The 24,144-nt window shown below is 38.6% G+C and overlaps 1 protein-coding gene across 1 annotated transcript; it reads right to left on the reverse strand.

Annotated features, from left to right (window-relative positions):
- Positions 1 to 15,725: 15,725 nt before the first annotated feature.
- Positions 15,726 to 20,789, reverse strand: sgo1 (shugoshin 1). The gene is made up of 9 exons (XM_076106248.1): positions 20,645 to 20,789; positions 20,252 to 20,460; positions 20,076 to 20,128; positions 19,922 to 19,986; positions 18,752 to 19,603; positions 18,528 to 18,653; positions 17,667 to 17,837; positions 17,230 to 17,419; positions 15,726 to 17,130 (listed from the first exon to the last, which is right to left on the reverse strand). Exons 1-9 carry the CDS (start codon positions 20,787 to 20,789, stop codon positions 16,971 to 16,973), a joined length of 1,971 nt encoding a protein of 656 aa, XP_075962363.1. The 3' UTR covers positions 15,726 to 16,970.
- Between the last annotated feature and the right edge of the window lie 3,355 nt (positions 20,790 to 24,144).

The raw sequence follows: 24,144 nt of genomic DNA on the forward strand, positions 1-24,144 counted from the left end.
AGCATGTCGAAGAAAGTCAAAAACGGTCATAGTATAGCATGTCGAAGAAAGTCATAGTATAGCATGTCGAAGAAAGTCAAAAACGGTCATAGTATAGCATGTCGAAGAAAGTCAAAAACGGTCATAGTATAGCATGTCGAAGAAAGTCAAAAACGGTCATAGTATAGCATGTCGAAAACAGTCATAGTATAGCATGTCGAAGAAAGTCAAAAACGGTCATAGTATAGCATGTCGAAAACAGTCAAAAACGGTCATAGTACAGCATGTCGAAGAAAGTCAAAAACAGTCATAGTACAGCATGTCGAAGAAAGTCAAAAACGGTCATAGTATAGCATGTCGAAAACGGTCATAGTATAGCATGTCGAAGAAAGTCAAAAACGGTCATAGTATAGCATGTCGAAGAAAGTCAAAAACGGTCATAGTATAGCATGTCGAAGAAAGTCAAAAACGGTCATAGTATAGCATGTCGAAAAAAGTCAAAAACGGTCATAGTATAGCATGTCGAAGAAAGTCAAAAACGGTCATAGTATAGCATGTCGAAAACAGTCATAGTATAGCATGTCGAAGAAAGTCAAAAACGGTCATAGTATAGCATGTCGAAAACAGTCATAGTATAGCATGTCGAAGAAAGTCAAAAACGGTCATAGTATAGCATGTCGAAAACAGTCAAAAACGGTCATAGTATAGCATGTCGAAAAAAGTCAAAAACGGTCATAGTATAGCATGTCGAAGAAAGTCAAAAAAAGTCATAGTATAGCATGTCGAAGAAAGTCAAAAACGGTCATAGTATAGCATGTCGAAGAAAGTCAAAAACGGTCATAGTATAGCATGTCGAAGAAAGTCATAGTATAGCATGTCGAAAAAAGTCAAAAACGGTCATAGTATAGCATGTCGAAGAAAGTCAAAAACGGTCATAGTATAGCATGTCGAAAACAGTCAAAAACGGTCATAGTATAGCATGTCGAAAAAAGTCAAAAACGGTCATAGTATAGCATGTCGAAAACAGTCATAGTATAGCATGTCGAAGAAAGTCAAAAACGGTCATAGTATAGCATGTCGAAAACAGCCAAAAACGGTCATAGTATAGCATGTCGAAAACAGTCAAAAACGGTCATAGTATAGCATGTCGAAGAAAGTCAAAAACGGTCATAGTATAGCATGTCGAAGAAAGTCAAAAACGGTCATAGTATCGCATGTCGAAGAAAGTCAAAAACGGTCATAGTATAGCATGTCGAAAACGGTCATAGTATAGCATGTCGAAGAAAGTCAAAAACGGTCATAGTATAGCATGTCGAAAACAGCCAAAAACGGTCATAGTATAGCATGTCGAAAACAGTCAAAAACGGTCATAGTATAGCATGTCGAAGAAAGTCAAAAACGGTCATAGTATAGCATGTCGAAGAAAGTCAAAAACGGTCATAGTATAGCATGTCGAAGAAAGTCAAAAACGGTCATAGTATAGCATGTCGAAGAAAGTCATAGTATAGCATGTCGAAGAAAGTCAAAAACGGTCATAGTATAGCATGTCGAAGAAAGTCAAAAACGGTCATAGTATAGCATGTCGAAGAAAGTCAAAAACGGTCATAGTATAGCATGTCGAAAACAGTCATAGTATAGCATGTCGAAGAAAGTCAAAAACGGTCATAGTATAGCATGTCGAAAACAGTCAAAAACGGTCATAGTACAGCATGTCGAAGAAAGTCAAAAACAGTCATAGTACAGCATGTCGAAGAAAGTCAAAAACGGTCATAGTATAGCATGTCGAAAACGGTCATAGTATAGCATGTCGAAGAAAGTCAAAAACGGTCATAGTATAGCATGTCGAAGAAAGTCAAAAACGGTCATAGTATAGCATGTCGAAGAAAGTCAAAAACGGTCATAGTATAGCATGTCGAAAAAAGTCAAAAACGGTCATAGTATAGCATGTCGAAGAAAGTCAAAAACGGTCATAGTATAGCATGTCGAAAACAGTCATAGTATAGCATGTCGAAGAAAGTCAAAAACGGTCATAGTATAGCATGTCGAAAACAGTCATAGTATAGCATGTCGAAGAAAGTCAAAAACGGTCATAGTATAGCATGTCGAAAACAGTCAAAAACGGTCATAGTATAGCATGTCGAAAAAAGTCAAAAACGGTCATAGTATAGCATGTCGAAGAAAGTCAAAAAAAGTCATAGTATAGCATGTCGAAGAAAGTCAAAAACGGTCATAGTATAGCATGTCGAAGAAAGTCAAAAACGGTCATAGTATAGCATGTCGAAAACAGTCATAGTATAGCATGTCGAAGAAAGTCAAAAACGGTCATAGTAGAGCATGTCGAAAACAGTCAAAAACGGTCATAGTATAGCATGTCGAAAAAAGTCAAAAACGGTCATAGTATAGCATGTCGAAGAAAGTCAAAAACAGTCATAGTATAGCATGTCGAAGAAAGTCAAAAACGGTCATAGTATAGCATGTCGAAGAAAGTCAAAAACGGTCATAGTATAGCATGTTGAAGAAAGTCATAGTATAGCATGTCGAAGAAAGTCAAAAACGGTCTATGTATAGCATGTCGAAAACAGTCATAGTATAGCATGTCGAAGAAAGTCAAAAACGGTCATAGTATAGCATGTCGAAAACAGTCAAAAACGGTCATAGTATAGCATGTCGAAAAAAGTCAAAAACGGTCATAGTATAGCATGTCGAAAACAGTCATAGTATAGCATGTCGAAGAAAGTCAAAAACGGTCATAGTATAGCATGTCGAAGAAAGTCGAAAACGGTCATAGTATAGCATGTCGAAGAAAGTCAAAAACGGTCATAGTATAGCATGTCGAAGAAAGTCAAAAACGGTCATAGTATAGCATGTCGAAGAAAGTCAAAAACGGTCATAGTATAGCATGTCGAAAACGGTCATAGTATAGCATGTCGAAGAAAGTCAAAAACGGTCATAGTATAGCATGTCGAAGAAAGTCAAAAACGGTCATAGTATAGCTTGTCGAAAAAAGTCAAAAACGGTCATAGTATAGCATGTCGAAGAAAGTCAAAAACGGTCATAGTATAGCATGTCGAAAACAGTCATAGTATAGCATGTCGAAGAAAGTCAAAAACGGTCATAGTATAGCATGTGGAAAACAGTCAAAAACGGTCATAGTATAGCTTGTCGAAAAAAGTCAAAAACGGTCATAGTATAGCATGTCGAAGAAAGTCAAAAACAGTCATAGTATAGCATGTCGAAGAAAGTCAAAAACGGTCATAGTATAGCATGTCGAAGAAAGTCAAAAACGGTCATAGTATAGCATGTCGAAGAAAGTCATAGTATAGCATGTAGAAAAAAGTCAAAAACGGTCATAGTATAGCATGTCGAAGAAAGTCAAAAACGGTCATAGTATAGCATGTCGAAAACAGTCATAGTATAGCATGTCGAAGAAAGTCAAAAACGGTCATAGTATAGCATGTCGAAAAAAGTCAAAAACGGTCATAGTATAGCATGTCGAAAAAAGTCAAAAACGGTCATAGTATAGCATGTCGAAAACGGTCATAGTATAGCATGTCGAAGAAAGTCAAAAACGGTCATAGTATAGCATGTCGAAGAAAGTCAAAAACGGTCATAGTATAGCATGTCGAAGAAAGTCAAAAACGGTCATAGTATAGCATGTCGAAAAAAGTCAAAAACGGTCATAGTATAGCATGTCGAAAAAAGTCAAAAACGGTCATAGTATAGCATGTCGAAAACGGTCATAGTATAGCATGTCGAAGAAAGTCAAAAACGGTCATAGTATAGCATGTCGAAGAAAGTCAAAAACGGTCATAGTATAGCATGTCGAAGAAAGTCAAAAACGGTCATAGTATAGCATGTCGAAAACAGTCATATAAAAGTAATTTAATCAGGAGAGACTTCATTAGAATTTCAAAATAATTTATTACACATTGTACAAATTTGAATAGTGCAACGTCTTTGGCGATTGGACACCATCCTGAAGGAAGACAATCAAGGGCTGGTGATGCTGAGGTCGGATAAGGCATAATCCCGCTGAAGTCCAGCCACTGGTCGTGGTGTTGATGAAGGGAGTTGCTGCAGTTATAAACGGCATAGTATAGCATGTCGAAAAAAGTCATAGAATAGCATGTCAAAAAATGTCAAAACCGGTCATAGCATGTCGGAAAAAGTCAAAAACAGTCATAGCATGTCAAAAACAATCATATTATAGCATGTCGAAAAAAGTAAAAACGGTCATAGTATAGCATGTCGAAAACAGTCAAAAACGGTCATAGTATAGCATGTCGAAGAAAGTCAAAAACAGTCATAGTATAGCATGTCGAAGAAAGTCAAAAACGGTCATAGTATAGCATGTCGAAGAAAGTCAAAACAGTCATAGTATAGCATGTCGAAGAAAGTCAAAAACGGTCATAGTATAGCATGTCGAAAACAGTCAAAAACGGTCATAGTATAGCATGTCGAAGAAAGTCAAAAACGGTCATAGTATAGCATGTCGAAGAAAGTCAAAAACGGTCATAGTATAGCATGTCGAAGAAAGTCAAAAACGGTCATAGTATAGCATGTCGAAAACGGTCATAGTATAGCATGTCGAAGAAAGTCGAAAACGGTCATAGTATAGCATGTCGAAGAAAGTCGAAAACAGTCATAGTATAGCATGTCGAAGAAAGTCAAAAACGGTCATAGTATAGCATGTCGAAGAAAGTCAAAAACGGTCATAGTATAGCATGTCGAAGAAAGTCAAAAATGGTCATAGTATAGCATGTCGAAAACAGTCATAGTATAGCATGTCGAAGAAAGTCAAAAACGGTCATAGTATAGCATGTCGAAAACAGTCAGAAACGGTCACAGTATAGCATGTCGAAAAAAGTCAAAAACGGTCATAGTATAGCATGTCGAAGAAAGTCAAAAACGGTCATAGTATAGCATGTCGAAGAAAGTCAAAAACGGTCATAGTATAGCATGTCGAAGAAAGTCATAGTATAGCATGTCGAAAAAAGTCAAAAACGGTCATAGTATAGCATGTCGAAGAAAGTCAAAAACGGTCATAGTATAGCATGTCGAAAACAGTCAAAAACGGTCATAGTATAGCATGTCGAAAAAAGTCAAAAACGGTCATAGTATAGCATGTCGAAAACAGTCATAGTATAGCATGTCGAAGAAAGTCAAAAACGGTCATAGTATAGCATGTCGAAAACAGCCAAAAACGGTCATAGTATAGCATGTCGAAAACAGTCAAAAACGGTCATAGTATAGCATGTCGAAGAAAGTCAAAAACGGTCATAGTATAGCATGTCGAAGAAAGTCAAAAACGGTCATAGTATCGCATGTCGAAGAAAGTCAAAAACGGTCATAGTATAGCATGTCGAAAACGGTCATAGTATAGCATGTCGAAGAAAGTCAAAAACGGTCATAGTATAGCATGTCGAAAACAGCCAAAAACGGTCATAGTATAGCATGTCGAAAACAGTCAAAAACGGTCATAGTATAGCATGTCGAAGAAAGTCAAAAACGGTCATAGTATAGCATGTCGAAGAAAGTCAAAAACGGTCATAGTATAGCATGTCGAAGAAAGTCAAAAACGGTCATAGTATAGCATGTCGAAGAAAGTCATAGTATAGCATGTCGAAGAAAGTCAAAAACGGTCATAGTATAGCATGTCGAAGAAAGTCAAAAACGGTCATAGTATAGCATGTCGAAGAAAGTCAAAAACGGTCATAGTATAGCATGTCGAAAACAGTCATAGTATAGCATGTCGAAGAAAGTCAAAAACGGTCATAGTATAGCATGTCGAAAACAGTCAAAAACGGTCATAGTACAGCATGTCGAAGAAAGTCAAAAACAGTCATAGTACAGCATGTCGAAGAAAGTCAAAAACGGTCATAGTATAGCATGTCGAAAACGGTCATAGTATAGCATGTCGAAGAAAGTCAAAAACGGTCATAGTATAGCATGTCGAAGAAAGTCAAAAACGGTCATAGTATAGCATGTCGAAGAAAGTCAAAAACGGTCATAGTATAGCATGTCGAAAAAAGTCAAAAACGGTCATAGTATAGCATGTCGAAGAAAGTCAAAAACGGTCATAGTATAGCATGTCGAAAACAGTCATAGTATAGCATGTCGAAGAAAGTCAAAAACGGTCATAGTATAGCATGTCGAAAACAGTCATAGTATAGCATGTCGAAGAAAGTCAAAAACGGTCATAGTATAGCATGTCGAAAACAGTCAAAAACGGTCATAGTATAGCATGTCGAAAAAAGTCAAAAACGGTCATAGTATAGCATGTCGAAGAAAGTCAAAAAAAGTCATAGTATAGCATGTCGAAGAAAGTCAAAAACGGTCATAGTATAGCATGTCGAAGAAAGTCAAAAACGGTCATAGTATAGCATGTCGAAGAAAGTCATAGTATAGCATGTCGAAAAAAGTCAAAAACGGTCATAGTATAGCATGTCGAAGAAAGTCAAAAACGGTCATAGTATAGCATGTCGAAAACAGTCAAAAACGGTCATAGTATAGCATGTCGAAAAAAGTCAAAAACGGTCATAGTATAGCATGTCGAAAACAGTCATAGTATAGCATGTCGAAGAAAGTCAAAAACGGTCATAGTATAGCATGTCGAAAACAGCCAAAAACGGTCATAGTATAGCATGTCGAAAACAGTCAAAAACGGTCATAGTATAGCATGTCGAAGAAAGTCAAAAACGGTCATAGTATAGCATGTCGAAGAAAGTCAAAAACGGTCATAGTATCGCATGTCGAAGAAAGTCAAAAACGGTCATAGTATAGCATGTCGAAAACGGTCATAGTATAGCATGTCGAAGAAAGTCAAAAACGGTCATAGTATAGCATGTCGAAAACAGCCAAAAACGGTCATAGTATAGCATGTCGAAAACAGTCAAAAACGGTCATAGTATAGCATGTCGAAGAAAGTCAAAAACGGTCATAGTATAGCATGTCGAAGAAAGTCAAAAACGGTCATAGTATAGCATGTCGAAGAAAGTCAAAAACGGTCATAGTATAGCATGTCGAAGAAAGTCATAGTATAGCATGTCGAAGAAAGTCAAAAACGGTCATAGTATAGCATGTCGAAGAAAGTCAAAAACGGTCATAGTATAGCATGTCGAAGAAAGTCAAAAACGGTCATAGTATAGCATGTCGAAAACAGTCATAGTATAGCATGTCGAAGAAAGTCAAAAACGGTCATAGTATAGCATGTCGAAAACAGTCAAAAACGGTCATAGTACAGCATGTCGAAGAAAGTCAAAAACAGTCATAGTACAGCATGTCGAAGAAAGTCAAAAACGGTCATAGTATAGCATGTCGAAAACGGTCATAGTATAGCATGTCGAAGAAAGTCAAAAACGGTCATAGTATAGCATGTCGAAGAAAGTCAAAAACGGTCATAGTATAGCATGTCGAAGAAAGTCAAAAACGGTCATAGTATAGCATGTCGAAAAAAGTCAAAAACGGTCATAGTATAGCATGTCGAAGAAAGTCAAAAACGGTCATAGTATAGCATGTCGAAAACAGTCATAGTATAGCATGTCGAAGAAAGTCAAAAACGGTCATAGTATAGCATGTCGAAAACAGTCATAGTATAGCATGTCGAAGAAAGTCAAAAACGGTCATAGTATAGCATGTCGAAAACAGTCAAAAACGGTCATAGTATAGCATGTCGAAAAAAGTCAAAAACGGTCATAGTATAGCATGTCGAAGAAAGTCAAAAAAAGTCATAGTATAGCATGTCGAAGAAAGTCAAAAACGGTCATAGTATAGCATGTCGAAGAAAGTCAAAAACGGTCATAGTATAGCATGTCGAAAACAGTCATAGTATAGCATGTCGAAGAAAGTCAAAAACGGTCATAGTAGAGCATGTCGAAAACAGTCAAAAACGGTCATAGTATAGCATGTCGAAAAAAGTCAAAAACGGTCATAGTATAGCATGTCGAAGAAAGTCAAAAACAGTCATAGTATAGCATGTCGAAGAAAGTCAAAAACGGTCATAGTATAGCATGTTGAAGAAAGTCATAGTATAGCATGTCGAAGAAAGTCAAAAACGGTCTATGTATAGCATGTCGAAAACAGTCATAGTATAGCATGTCGAAGAAAGTCAAAAACGGTCATAGTATAGCATGTCGAAAACAGTCAAAAACGGTCATAGTATAGCATGTCGAAAAAAGTCAAAAACGGTCATAGTATAGCATGTCGAAAACAGTCATAGTATAGCATGTCGAAGAAAGTCAAAAACGGTCATAGTATAGCATGTCGAAGAAAGTCGAAAACGGTCATAGTATAGCATGTCGAAGAAAGTCAAAAACGGTCATAGTATAGCATGTCGAAGAAAGTCAAAAACGGTCATAGTATAGCATGTCGAAGAAAGTCAAAAACGGTCATAGTATAGCATGTCGAAAACGGTCATAGTATAGCATGTCGAAGAAAGTCAAAAACGGTCATAGTATAGCATGTCGAAGAAAGTCAAAAACGGTCATAGTATAGCTTGTCGAAAAAAGTCAAAAACGGTCATAGTATAGCATGTCGAAGAAAGTCAAAAACGGTCATAGTATAGCATGTCGAAAACAGTCATAGTATAGCATGTCGAAGAAAGTCAAAAACGGTCATAGTATAGCATGTGGAAAACAGTCAAAAACGGTCATAGTATAGCTTGTCGAAAAAAGTCAAAAACGGTCATAGTATAGCATGTCGAAGAAAGTCAAAAACAGTCATAGTATAGCATGTCGAAGAAAGTCAAAAACGGTCATAGTATAGCATGTCGAAGAAAGTCAAAAACGGTCATAGTATAGCATGTCGAAGAAAGTCATAGTATAGCATGTAGAAAAAAGTCAAAAACGGTCATAGTATAGCATGTCGAAGAAAGTCAAAAACGGTCATAGTATAGCATGTCGAAAACAGTCATAGTATAGCATGTCGAAGAAAGTCAAAAACGGTCATAGTATAGCATGTCGAAAAAAGTCAAAAACGGTCATAGTATAGCATGTCGAAAAAAGTCAAAAACGGTCATAGTATAGCATGTCGAAAACGGTCATAGTATAGCATGTCGAAGAAAGTCAAAAACGGTCATAGTATAGCATGTCGAAGAAAGTCAAAAACGGTCATAGTATAGCATGTCGAAGAAAGTCAAAAACGGTCATAGTATAGCATGTCGAAAAAAGTCAAAAACGGTCATAGTATAGCATGTCGAAGAAAGTCAAAAACGGTCATAGTATAGCATGTCGAAAACAGTCATAGTATAGCATGTCGAAGAAAGTCAAAAACGGTCATAGTATAGCATGTCGAAAACAGTCAAAAACGGTCATAGTATAGCATGTCGAAAAAAGTCAAAAACGGTCATAGTATAGCATGTCGAAGAAAGTCAAAAACAGTCATAGTATAGCATGTCGAAGAAAGTCAAAAACGGTCATAGTATAGCATGTCGAAGAAAGTCAAAAACGGTCATAGTATAGTATGTCGAAGAAAGTCAAAAACGGTCATAGTATAGCATGTCGAAAACAGTCATAGTATAGCATGTCGAAGAAAGTCAAAAACGGTCATAGTATAGCATGTCGAAAACAGCCATAAACGGTCATAGTATAGCATGTCGAAAACAGTCAAAAACGGTCATAGTATAGCATGTCGAAGAAAGTAAAAAACGGTCATAGTATAGCATGTCGAAGAAAGTCAAAAACGGTCATAGTATAGCATGTCGAAGAAAGTCAAAAACGGTCATAGTATAGCATGTCGAAAACGGTCATAGTATAGCATGTCGAAGAAAGTCAAAAACGGTCATAGTATAGCATGTCGAAAACAGCCAAAAACGGTCATAGTATAGCATGTCGAAAACAGTCAAAAACGGTCATAGTATAGCATGTCGTAGAAAGTCAAAAACGGTCATAGTATAGCATGTCGAAGAAAGTCAAAAACGGTCATAGTATAGCATGTCGAAGAAAGTCATAGTATAGCATGTCGAAGAAAGTCAAAAACGGTCATAGTATAGCATGTCGAAAACAGTCAAAAACGGTCATAGTATAGCATGTCGAAGAAAGTCAAAAACGGTCATAGTATAGCATGTCGAAGAAAGTCAAAAACGGTCATAGTATAGCATGTCGAAGAAAGTCATAGTATAGCATGTCGAAGAAAGTCAAAAACGGTCATAGTATAGCATGTCGAAGAAAGTCATAGTATAGCATGTCGAAGAAAGTCAAAAACGGTCATAGTATAGCTTGTCGAAGAAAGTCAAAAACGGTCATAGTATAGCATGTCGAAGAAAGTCAAAAACGGTCATAGTATAGCATGTCGAAAACAGTCATAGTATAGCATGTCGAAGAAAGTCAAAAACGGTCATAGTATAGCATGTCGAAAACAGTCAAAAACGGTCATAGTATAGCATGTCGAAAACAGTCAAAAACGGTCATAGTACAGCATGTCGAAGAAAGTCAAAAACAGTCATAGTACAGCATGTCGAAGAAAGTCAAAAACGGTCATAGTATAGCATGTCGAAAACAGTCATAGTATAGCATGTCGAAGAAAGTCAAAAACGGTCATAGTATAGCATGTCGAAAACAGCCATAAACGGTCATAGTATAGCATGTCGAAAACAGTCAAAAACGGTCATAGTATAGCATGTCGAAGAAAGTAAAAAACGGTCATAGTATAGCATGTCGAAGAAAGTCAAAAACGGTCATAGTATAGCATGTCGAAGAAAGTCAAAAACGGTCATAGTATAGCATGTCGAAAACGGTCATAGTATAGCATGTCGAAGAAAGTCAAAAACGGTCATAGTATAGCATGTCGAAAACAGCCAAAAACGGTCATAGTATAGCATGTCGAAAACAGTCAAAAACGGTCATAGTATAGCATGTCGTAGAAAGTCAAAAACGGTCATAGTATAGCATGTCGAAGAAAGTCAAAAACGGTCATAGTATAGCATGTCGAAGAAAGTCATAGTATAGCATGTCGAAGAAAGTCAAAAACGGTCATAGTATAGCATGTCGAAAACAGTCAAAAACGGTCATAGTATAGCATGTCGAAGAAAGTCAAAAACGGTCATAGTATAGCATGTCGAAGAAAGTCAAAAACGGTCATAGTATAGCATGTCGAAGAAAGTCATAGTATAGCATGTCGAAGAAAGTCAAAAACGGTCATAGTATAGCATGTCGAAGAAAGTCATAGTATAGCATGTCGAAGAAAGTCAAAAACGGTCATAGTATAGCTTGTCGAAGAAAGTCAAAAACGGTCATAGTATAGCATGTCGAAGAAAGTCAAAAACGGTCATAGTATAGCATGTCGAAAACAGTCATAGTATAGCATGTCGAAGAAAGTCAAAAACGGTCATAGTATAGCATGTCGAAAACAGTCAAAAACGGTCATAGTATAGCATGTCGAAAACAGTCAAAAACGGTCATAGTACAGCATGTCGAAGAAAGTCAAAAACAGTCATAGTACAGCATGTCGAAGAAAGTCAAAAACGGTCATAGTATAGCATGTCGAAAACGGTCATAGTATAGCATGTCGAAGAAAGTCAAAAACGGTCATAGTATAGCATGTCGAAGAAAGTCAAAAACGGTCATAGTATAGCATGTCGAAGAAAGTCAAAAACGGTCATAGTATAGCATGTCGAAAAAAGTCAAAAACGGTCATAGTATAGCATGTCGAAGAAAGTCAAAAACGGTCATAGTATAGCATGTCGAAAACAGTCATAGTATAGCATGTCGAAGAAAGTCAAAAACGGTCATAGTATAGCATGTCGAAAACAGTCAAAAACGGTCATAGTATAGCATGTCGAAAAAAGTCAAAAACGGTCATAGTATAGCATGTCGAAGAAAGTCAAAAACAGTCATAGTATAGCATGTCGAAGAAAGTCAAAAACGGTCATAGTATAGCATGTCGAAGAAAGTCAAAAACGGTCATAGTATAGTATGTCGAAGAAAGTCAAAAACGGTCATAGTATAGCATGTCGAAAACAGTCATAGTATAGCATGTCGAAGAAAGTCAAAAACGGTCATAGTATAGCATGTCGAAAACAGCCATAAACGGTCATAGTATAGCATGTCGAAAACAGTCAAAAACGGTCATAGTATAGCATGTCGAAGAAAGTAAAAAACGGTCATAGTATAGCATGTCGAAGAAAGTCAAAAACGGTCATAGTATAGCATGTCGAAGAAAGTCAAAAACGGTCATAGTATAGCATGTCGAAAACGGTCATAGTATAGCATGTCGAAGAAAGTCAAAAACGGTCATAGTATAGCATGTCGAAAACAGCCAAAAACGGTCATAGTATAGCATGTCGAAAACAGTCAAAAACGGTCATAGTATAGCATGTCGTAGAAAGTCAAAAACGGTCATAGTATAGCATGTCGAAGAAAGTCAAAAACGGTCATAGTATAGCATGTCGAAGAAAGTCATAGTATAGCATGTCGAAGAAAGTCAAAAACGGTCATAGTATAGCATGTCGAAAACAGTCAAAAACGGTCATAGTATAGCATGTCGAAGAAAGTCAAAAACGGTCATAGTATAGCATGTCGAAGAAAGTCAAAAACGGTCATAGTATAGCATGTCGAAGAAAGTCATAGTATAGCATGTCGAAGAAAGTCAAAAACGGTCATAGTATAGCATGTCGAAGAAAGTCATAGTATAGCATGTCGAAGAAAGTCAAAAACGGTCATAGTATAGCATGTCGAAGAAAGTCAAAAACGGTCATAGTATAGCATGTCGAAGAAAGTCAAAAACGGTCATAGTATAGCATGTCGAAAACAGTCATAGTATAGCATGTCGAAGAAAGTCAAAAACGGTCATAGTATAGCATGTCGAAAACAGTCAAAAACGGTCATAGTATAGCATGTCGAAAAAAGTCAAAAACGGTCATAGTATAGCATGTCGAAGAAAGTCAAAAACGGTCATAGTATAGCATGTCGAAAACAGTCATAGTATAGCATGTCGAAGAAAGTCAAAAACGGTCATAGTATAGCATGTCGAAAACAGCCAAAAACGGTCATAGTATAGCATGTCGAAAACAGTCAAAAACGGTCATAGTATAGCATGTCGAAGAAAGTCAAAAACGGTCATAGTATAGCATGTCGAAGAAAGTCAAAAACGGTCATAGTATAGCATGTCGAAGAAAGTCAAAAACGGTCATAGTATAGCATGTCGAAAACGGTCATAGTATAGCATGTCGAAGAAAGTCAAAAACGGTCATAGTATAGCATGTCGAAAACAGCCAAAAACGGTCATAGTATAGCATGTCGAAAACAGTAAAAAACGGTCATAGTATAGCATGTCGAAGAAAGTCAAAAACGGTCATAGTATAGCATGTCGAAGAAAGTCAAAAACGGTCATAGTATAGCATGTCGAAAACGGTCATAGTATAGCATGTCGAAGAAAGTCAAAAACGGTCATAGTATAGCATGTCGAAGAAAGTCAAAAACGGTCATAGTATAGCATGTCGAAGAAAGTCATAGTATAGCATGTCGAAGAAAGTCAAAAACGGTCATAGTATAGCATGTCGAAAACAGTCAAAAACGGTCATAGTATAGCATGTCGAAGAAAGTCAAAAACGGTCATAGTATAGCATGTCGAAGAAAGTCAAAAACGGTCATAGTATAGCATGTCGAAGAAAGTCATAGTATAGCATGTCGAAGAAAGTCAAAAACGGTCATAGTATAGCATGTCGAAGAAAGTCATAGTATAGCATGTCGAAGAAAGTCAAAAACGGTCATAGTATAGCATGTCGAAGAAAGTCAAAAACGGTCATAGTATAGCATGTCGAAAACAGTCATAGTATAGCATGTCGAAGAAAGTCAAAAACGGTCATAGTATAGCATGTCGAAAACAGTCAAAAACGGTCATAGTATAGCATGTCGAAAAAAGTCAAAAACGGTCATAGTATAGCATGTCGAAAACAGTCATAGTATAGCATGTCGAAGAAAGTCAAAAACGGTCATAGTATAGCATGTCGAAAACAGCCAAAAACGGTCATAGTATAGCATGTCGAAAACAGTCAAAAACGGTCATAGTATAGCATGTCGAAGAAAGTCAAAAACGGTCATAGTATAGCATGTCGAAGAAAGTCAAAAACGGTCATAGTATAGCATGTCGAAGAAAGTCAAAAACGGTCATAGTATAGCATGTCGAAAACGGTCATAGTATAGCATGTCGAAGAAAGTCAAAAACAGTCATAGTATAGCATGTCGAAAACAGCCAAAAACGGTCATAGTATAGCATATCGAAAACAGTCAAAAACGGTCATAGTATAGCATGTCGAAGAAAGTCAAAAACGGTCATAGTATAGCATGTCGAAGAAAGTCAAAAACGGTCATAGTATAGCATGTCGAAGAAAGTCAAAAACAGTCATAGTATAGCATGTCGAAGAAAGTCAAAAACGGTCATAGTATAGCATGTCGAAAACAGCCAAAAACGGTCATAGTATAGCATGTCGAAAACAGTCAAAAACGGTCATAGTATAGCATGTCGAAGAAAGTCAAAAACGGTCATAGTATAGCATGTCGAAGAAAGTCAAAAACGGTCATAGTATAGCATGTCGAAGAAAGTCAAAAACGGTCATAGTATAGCATGTCGAAAACGGTCATAGTATAGCATGTCGAAGAAAGTCAAAAACGGTCATAGTATAGCATGTCGAAAACAGCCAAAAACGGTCATAGTATAGCATATCGAAAACAGTCAAAAACGGTCATAGTATAGCATGTCGAAGAAAGTCAAAAACGGTCATAGTATAGCATGTCGAAGAAAGTCAAAAACGGTCATAGTATAGCATGTCGAAGAAAGTCAAAAACAGTCATAGTATAGCATGTCGAAGAAAGTCAAAAACGGTCATAGTATAGCATGTCGAAAACAGTCAAAAACGGTCATAGTATAGCATGTCGAAGAAAGTCAAAAACGGTCATAGTATAGCATGTCGAAAACAGCCAAAAACGGTCATAGTATAGCATGTCGAAAACAGTCAAAAACGGTCATAGTATAGCATGTCGAAGAAAGTCAAAAACGGTCATAGTATAGCATGTCGAAGAAAGTCAAAAACGGTCATAGTATAGCATGTCGAAGAAAATCAAAAATGGTCATAGTATAGCATGTCGAAGAAAGTCAAAAACGGTCATAGTATAGCATGTCGAAGAAAGTCAAAAACTGTCATAGTATAGCATGTCGAAAACGGTCATAGTATAGCATGTCGCAAAACAGTCAAAAACGGTCATAGTATAGCATGTCGAAGAAAGTCAAAAACGGTCATAGTATAGCATGTCGAAAACGGTCATAGTATAGCATGTCGAAGAAAGTCAAAAACGGTCATAGTATAGCATGTCGAAGAAAGTCAAAAACGGTCATAGTATAGCATGTCGAAGAAAGTCAAAAACGGTCATAGTATAGCATGTCGAAGAAAGTCGAAAACGGTCATAGTATAGCATGTCGAAGAAAGTCAAAAACAGTCATAGTATAGCATGTCGAAGAAAGTCAAAAACGGTCATAGTATAGCATGTCGAAGAAAGTCAAAAACGGTCATAGTATAGCATGTCGAAGAAAGTCGAAAACGGTCATAGTATAGCATGTCGAAGAAAGTCAAAAACGGTCATAGTATAGCATGTCGAAAACAGTCAAAAACGGTCATAGTATAGCATGTCGAAGAAAGTCAAAAGCAGTCATAGTATAGTGCTAGCGCGACAGAACTTCTGTTCGAAGAGAGAAGCCGCCCCTCCCTCTCGCCATGTGCTTCTCAACCGCCTCCAAATCAGAACAGCTGGTTCAAGTCAAAATCAAAAGTATTTATTATCCCACAAACGCAACAACAGTTACAAACAGAATCACACTATTAATAATCTAATGTTCCATGAAATTGAGGCCCAATCTGGGCAACCTGGCAGACTAGTTTCTGGCCGATGGCCCGCAGATGATCTGAAGCTCTCCCCCAATTCACAGCCCTTCTGTCCAAGCAAAGTCAGGTAAAGTTTCACGTTTCACATTTTTCTCCCATTGATCAGCTCAGTGATTGGCTGAAATCCGATAGGCTCCTCCTTGGCCTACGACCCGTTTGTCCAGCCTCCTTCTTCCTTAAAGCAGCACACACCAACATCTTCGCTTGGCCATCCTTCACTCATTCATATGGGCGTATCTGGAAACCCTATCTGACCTAATACAGTTTAGCAAATCTTCTTCATAGTGTTCAATACATCTAACGACTATGCTTTTTGGTTTAAACTTCTATAAGTAAAGATACTGTAACATACAACATCCACCACTAGGGGTGCTATTGAACTTTAATTCCTCGCAATAGCATGTCGAAAAAAATTCTAAAATGGTCTTAGTATTGCTTGTCGGAAAAAGTCAAAAACGAATAGTAAAGTACGTCAGGAAAAAGTCAGAAACGTAGCATAAAGCATAGTGTCGAAAAAGTCATATGGTATGTCATATAGTATGTATTGTATCTCAAAAACTGTTTTTTGAGATACAATTAAGGGCCTTAAATGTATCTCAAAAACTGTTTTTTGAGATACAATTAAGGGCCTTAAATGTCGTTAAATTGATTTATAAACTTTTATACATTTAAGATCCAGCGGACACCCTGACTTCATTGCCACGCTACTACAGCCATTAATATAAACTTGTATATAGTTGCAAAAGAGAAAATTAGGAAACAGCATTTATTGTCACATAATACAGTAGAATATTACGATTAATGAAACATTAAAATATATTAAATGACAATAATATGAAGTAATTCAGGATATAATAAAAATAGAACTAAAGATGCTAACAAATAGAATTAGCCATCTTCATAAAATAACCATTAATACATTTAATTAGAGATCATGAGGAGAAAAGCCAGACTTAAGCTTTGCAGCCAACAAATAAGCTCTACTGATCACAGTTTTTCATCAAATGAAAAAAAAAAAAAAATACAATATTGAGAGTTAAAAAAACAAACTTGTCAGTCAAACCTAAGAAATCACATTAAAACAGACAATACCAGCCAAAACTCCACAAGGTAGCTGCCTTCAGCGACATCCAACAAATGACTCATTGTATTTATCAAATGGCTGCTGGCTGCTAATTGAATTCCTTGATTTCTGCACAGACCTCCTGCCAGACTTTTGCTTGAAAATAGGAGAGCAGAGGAACTGCACGTCTGTGAACTTGTCTCCACGCCGAAGTTTCCTGTCAACACCACAATGTAATTGTTGAGCATTCAAGCAGTAAAATGTGACCATATCTGAAATCGTTTACACTAAGAGCAGCATCAACATGTAAACTTACGCATTTAGCGTGGGTTCCTTGTAGTCCACCACCATGGTGCAGCGCCGCTTGCGAGCAGGAACGGGGGTGGCGCATCGGGCATCGGAGGGGCGTGAGCCACCATGGGAGAATTTGCGATAGGCTGCAGGGGACAGATTGGTCACATCACACAGACTCAAGCCCCGCCCTGCTGTCCTTACACCAAGCCCACCTGTGGAAACGTGATGAAAGATGTGATCCAAAAGCAGGAAAAAGAAAACAGGGGTGTGTATTCATGTGCGCACATGAGTGAGCAACTCAAAGACATTGCCAGGAAGACTGGAACGCATCGAGAAGTGACAAGGCGATGACGATGCGATCTGGCCACGCCTCCCAAGTGCCCACTGATGTGACAAAGCAGTCGTACTGTGAGATTGTGTTTTCGACAAGCACATTTAATAAGTGACAAGTAAACGTACGTTTCTTGCACATCTTGATCCTCTGGGGTGTTTGGTGAGGTAAAAGAGGAGCAGCTTCACCAGAGGAATCGCCGAAATTAGACAGGACATTGTCTATTCTCATCATCTCCACTTCAACCAGAGGGCTGACAGGCAGCAAACAATCCTTCTCCTTAACCCCTCTTGGAGGCTCTGAAAAACCAGGATAAACAAACAAATTACAACAAGCAAAAACATTTACTCATGTGCAAAAAAGAGCCATGAAACAATTTACTAAACAATTTAACGGCACATCTTTGTTAAAGATCATACAGTATCCAACAGTAAGGACACCAAGAGAGTAGAGGATAACACCAAGCAAGATTTTTGGGTTGCACTTAAGAGGCTGTGCCTCAGGGAAGTTAAAAAAACATCATGCAGGAAAATGTATAATGTGCTATATATTTTGTCACTTTTATGAGATGAATTCGTTGCTGCAGACCAAAATTCATTCATTCAGCAGGAATATGGACTAAAACCACCTCGTCTGACTGGCCAACCTGGATGTCTATAAAGTCTCTATTGATATTGCACGAGTTAGCATTTTTGCACTTCCGGTTCCCTCATCTTCCCTGAAAAAAAGTTCTATGGTTTGCACAGGCTTGAGATGTTTTTATTTGTTGCTCTACGATATAAAACACACCAGTAAATACCCCTCTCGAGAATTTTGAAGCTTATACGCGTCTTAAATAAGGCGGTTACCAATAAAGTGGCCAAATGAGACTACAAAACGTCATTACGCTATCTAGTTCGCCTTCACAGCTTTGTGTATACTCACGCTCATGCATTACAACCCGAGAGCTATAATTATAATGCTCAACGTGTTCCGGACCATTTACTCACCGTGGTGACTTTCCCGTCTCAACAACGCTGAGTGAGGACTGTTAGAGAAGCTGGAGTCAGGGGAGTGATGGGCTTCCGTCTTTTCAGGCTCTACAGCCTTAGGACTTGACTCCTCATCTCTGAAGACTAGAAAACACAAAATAATTCATTAAATTATTTAACTAGAACCATCTTAACTCAAATAAACCACAAATTAAATATAAAGCTCAAGTTAAGAAGCTCACCAGAGATCCCTTGTTTTGGAGGGATGATTTCTTTCTGTCTGACGACTTTAGAGTGCCGGCCTCTACGAGTGGTAATCACGTTGGTCTCGTCGGGGGAAGTCTGTGCCCGTCTGCTCTTCTGAGGGACATAAAGGCTGTCCTCGGATTCAGAAGCTGGTGATGACGAGCTGGATTCAATCTGTTTGGAAACCACATCTGTAGCCTCAGTGTGAGGAGTCTCTTCGCCGATGGGCGTGGACGACTGACTGTCCTCTGCCTTGGCCCTAAACGGTGTGAGGTGAACCGCCTCCTCACAATCAAAGTCAAATGTGTCATTAAAACCCAGTGAGCTGTTGAGCTTATTGCCCTGTGACGGAACTGCTGTTTGGGCCCGTGTGGCTGAGCGGTCTCGACTCTTGGAGCGAGTTCTGGGTTTGTGATTCTCCCAAGGTTTCTTCAACGGGGCCCGGTCTGGTTTGTGGCCTCTCTCTGCTTTCTGTGGAGCAGCTTCTGGTTTGGTTCGGGGCTGCTGCTGGGCTTTTTTTCTGCTGGGCCGCTGCTGGTTGTTGCTGTTTTTGGGCGGGACAGGTTCGGGAGTAGAATGGAGAAAATCCTCAGTTCCAACGGGCTCCACTACATCTGTTTCTGCTCCTCGCTGTGGCTGATTTGTATTTTCGTGGTCACTGCGAATAGGACTTGCTATCAAAGTACCCAAGCCTGTGATGGGGTCACCCTCACTCAACGACTTCCTTTCTTGCACACGGTCAGACCTCCTCCTACTGCTTCTATCTGCATGGCGACGTCTCACACTCACCGTAGATGGCAGCAGCATCTGCCTGTCAGATTGTTTATTCTTTTCAGAAGGCGGAAGGTCTGTGAAAAAAAAGAACAAAAACATTATCATTACAACAGTTTAGTTTTTTTGGATACATGCAATAGTTTATTAAAACAGTGAGACCCGTACACAATAGCTGTCATGTCATTTTGTGATCTGAAGAATAGCCAATATTTAAATGTGTTCTGTTGATCGGTCTACAAATAAGACTCCTGGCAGAATGCTTCACAATTAGTTTGATTACTTAACTAGCAAAATGGTATAAAAGTACTCAGCTGACAAAGATTGAACTATTCTGGCTAATCCGTAACATTAATATTATTAGTAGTAGTAGTTGTGTTGGTGTCTATATATACCTGCACAAATTGGTGAGGATTTGCACACAATGGGCTTATCAAGGTTCTGGCTGGACCGCTTTCTCCTGTAAATTGAGAGGTAATAGATCCTGAATCTCAGAACAAGGGATGTCATCAAAGTTTATGCAATTCATTTTTGTTTTAACAAAGTTACCTCGCTGAATCCACATGGTGTGTGGGTTCCACAAGGACGTGTGGAGCTTTATTCTAAATCAACACAGAAATAAATCAAATATAATTTCCTTTTACGAAGGCACACAGTAACATTACTTCGGAAAATAATAAGTTAGTTGATCAACAAAGAACAGACCACAGGTCTCCTCGGTGTACCTCTGCAGCACTCACTGCGAGAGCCTCCTGCTCCTTGAGCTTCTTCTTGAACAGAAGTAGGTGAAGAAACAGCGCCTGTTGCTCCCTTTTCAGCTGCAGGATCACTGCATTAGCATGTCTCCCCTTTTCCTTCTCAACTTGCAGGGCAACAGCCAGCTCCTTGTTGTTCAGCTGGACACCCTTCAGGATGGTGTGAATGGAGTTAACCACTGGGAGAAAACACGGAATGGATGGTGTTTGCTTGTTTAGGATAAAACGTCATCTGCATTTCAACATATTTCCTGCATCTGGCAATGTCAAGTACTAGTATGCTACATACTTGTGGGGAAAGTCCTACACGTCATCTAAGCTGTGATTGTTAAAGCGATAGATAAGCATGGCCCACTTCCTTACCACTGCTGTTGTTTATAATTTTGGACCGTACTCTTCTGGGGGCTGAAGCACGAGCCAGCCGTTTGTTCCTCTTGTCCTTCATCCTCTCCTTAATGTCCTCCAGACTCTGCTGGAAGGACTTCTTCTGGACCCGTTCTTTCGCCATGGCTCAGGATCTGTGATTAGTTCAAATGTTTGCTTGGCGTTGTCCAATTTATCAACAGCGTAGCCTGCTGATACACCTCAGCAAAACAAACGACTAAGCTAATGTGCTAACTAGGTTAGCATGCTATTTAACGTTAACGTATGCCGATATAACAATGTCTACAGTAGCTGTAAGCTGCCGTCATGTTTGAAAGCAACCTAAAAGTCAACTTACCGACACGTGCAAACCACCAGGCTAGTTGGTGTGTAGCTAAATGCGTTGTTGACTAAAGTTATTTAGCAACACAATCCATTTCAGCACATCACATCCGACTCTCTGCAGGTTGACTTTCGAATTTTGAGCCGCGGCTGTTGATTGGTGGGAATTTGAGACAACGTCACTTCCTTTGAGTGAAACTACCGTGCGCTAGATGGCGCTAATGTATAGCAACAAAAATAAAGAATGTACATTATCTTGCTCAGTTAAAGAGGTGTAACTAATTTGGTATTCATTATTCGTCTGCACATTCTGATCCTTTGAGAATAAACAGTAAACCACCACATAGCACAGCAGGTATCTAATTATACTTATTGCCGGTTCAATCAGCATGTTTTCACCTGTTGTCCTGTCTGTCTTTCTGTTTGTCTGTGGGAGGCAAACAAAGCAAAGTGGAGAACACTGACCACTTGGAAAGTGGAGGTCAGCTATAGTAAATTTCTTTCTTTCCATTTTATTTATAATAATTCAGATAAGTACTCAGGCTCATTCGGCCCAACAAAATCACTAATTGGGTATTTGTTTTTTTCAGAAACTCATTTGGCTCTTTCAAAGGTAGATTAAACTGTAGCTCAGAAAGCAAGTAAATTATTAGATGAATGCACATTTTTTTGAGCCAGTTTGTCTTATGACACTATGCTCCAGTGTCCAGCCTTCTGTGTTTTTTGACATAGGGCATACAGTACGTACACTTGCCTTAATGCATACACACAGCTTTCTTAAAGCCACCCTGCTTCCATGCCGAAAGTAGGCTACACATTCCTTCCCTTCTCAGGTTTTGTTCAATAAATGTTCTGTAAATATTGGATTACACTGAATACCTCATCATGATCCCATTTACTTTCCCAACTCAACGTCAAACAGGCATGTATTGCTTGGCAGAGTAAAGAGGAGAAACTCACACCTGCATGGCATTGCAGCTAATGTAACATCCATTTGGACCTTCTGTCAGTGAGGATCCAAGAAAGTGTCCATGACAGCCAACTGAATGGCATATTGAGGCTACAGGAGGAGTTTGGTAAAGCTTGGGTGTTGTCAGTGTCACCAGCTGAAAGCAAATGACTTCAACAGGGTGCTTCAGCTCTGAAACAGGCCTGTACTTTCAGCATACAGACAGCTCTTGATTTAGCTGACTTTTCTCACAAATATTTGACGCTTTGTTTGCTCTCAGTGTGAATTTACCGTATTGCGTATGTAAGGTTATGTAGCTGTTAAGTTAACTAAATAAATACAATTTTATTACAGTTGAAAATCCCTAAACTGAAGCTAACATTATTTTTTAGTAACACTTTTAGTATGGTTTAGGGGTCTGAGTAATGACTCACTGTTTTAATAATAACATCACTTCTGTTTTCCTAAAAGGTGTGTTATTCTTGCAAAAAGCCAGTACATTGTACAGCTGTTGCCTTACAGCAAGGAAATAATGAGTGCTGTAATTTGTATGTGAGAGTGTGTTTTGGGAGTCTGTATTAAAAAGAAAGAGAAGACAGACAGCCAGAGAGACTCCAGGTTTTAGCTCAGCTTGCTTTAATGGACAAATCCATCACACAGTAATTTTCATGCCACCCCTGACTATTCAAGTGTCAAGATGACTGGAGAGAAACATGTTATCACAGGTACAGCAAAAGGATAGAATAACTGATTAAAATTGACAGAGCATTGTGGCAGCCAGAGGAATTAAGCATGAGCATCAATACTGATGAATACATTGCCTTTTTTTTAGTGCAACGGAAGCCAGTGTAAGTTTATTTATCTACTGACGTGATGCACTGGTATCATTATTAAGAGAAAGCAAACATCTCTGTCTGGTCACATCTTTAGCTCACCCATCACTGTCCAGACGCCAATGAAGAGATCATCTGCTTCATGAAAAGTATTATCTCTAATCTGTGCACTCGCCTCAGCTGGGGCCAAGAACACACAGCCCTTTTAATATGGAAAATATGACTACAGTGCCATACTCACAATTTGTGATAATGAAATCAGAACACAGATTGTGTGCTCAACCCCAAAATCAACCTTTAAGACAGAAGAAGCTCAGGTAAGATTATGACTTGTTTTATGGATCTTAGATTGATGGAAAACTAAAGAAAAGGTAATCCGGTAGCCACTTACATTGTAAGCAATCAGATCAGTGTTAGATCATAGTCTGTCTTCCAGAGTGCCCTCTCAAACCCACACTATAACAAAATTAATCATCTGAATAACTAGTCACTGGATACAGATATACCTGGAACATCCCACAATGCATTTCAGTATTGCAGAGGAACTCTGATATGAACATTTGTCTCTCTATGGGTGTGGGCAATGTCAGACTGCATTGCAAACCAACTAAACTGAAGCACCACTCTTTTTACCACCACAGCCCTTTGAAAGCGGCACTGAGCACCAGACACACAATCAACTCTCTGTGTGGTGCAGCTTGGTCATTATGCTTTACAGCCTGCTCTTGAATACCCTGCTGAGCCATTTGCTTTACAGCCTACATCTCCTCCGTTTACTGATGTATTGCTCCATGCCATGCAGCTGCACTGCCTCCACAGTACCAGAAAGCCTTACAGGGACTAAACAAATCCTGTCTGGTGCTGCAAGAGCAACAATCGCAACTGAGGAAAAAACGTGAACTGACGGCTGTGTCTAAACGTACTCTGGACAACTGTTGAAGCGACAGACAGACAGATAGAAGGTGCTCGTGCCACAGCTTCTGCCCATTCATCTTTTGCCTGAGCCACTATAGGGCCAGAGAATCACCGCTCCCAATGGAAGCTTTTACACGTCTTTTGGTGTAGGAGTGCCAACCTAAGCTGTTTCCCCCATTTCCAGTCTGTTGGCTCCAGCTTGAGTGGTATCAATCTTCTCATCTAACTTAGGCAAGAAAGCGAATGCGTGTATTTCCCAAAATATTGAACTATTCTCTTAATTATTCCTTCAACTTTTTATCCTATCTTAAAATGGTATTTTAACTATATTTCAACTGATTTCTTATTTGAATGCAGACTTTAAAAAGTACTGGTTTAAGAATGTAGATTGCATTTTTATTTTGAGTGTTTTATTCTGGTTGAGTTTCATGAAAAAAAAAAAAGAAAATTCCAAACCACAT

This window comes from Anarhichas minor, unplaced genomic scaffold (assembly GCF_050575085.1).
Source record: "Anarhichas minor isolate MPS153535 unplaced genomic scaffold, ASM5057508v1 ptg000033l, whole genome shotgun sequence".
In the NCBI taxonomy this organism is placed as follows: Eukaryota; Metazoa; Chordata; class Actinopteri; order Perciformes; family Anarhichadidae; genus Anarhichas; species Anarhichas minor.

Bases quoted from the DNA above. Each gene is read 5' to 3' on its own strand.
- sgo1 (XM_076106248.1), bottom strand. From the start codon at position 20,789: ATGGCGAAAGAACGGGTCCAGAAGAAGTCCTTCCAGCAGAGTCTGGAG. The intron at 19,604-19,921 runs GTATATATAGAC...TTTTTTTCACAG, and splicing joins ATCCTCACCAATTTGTGCAG to ACCTTCCGCCTTCTGAAAAG. The intron at 17,838-18,527 runs GTGAGTAAATGG...CTGGTTTTTCAG, and splicing joins GAGACGGGAAAGTCACCACG to AGCCTCCAAGAGGGGTTAAG.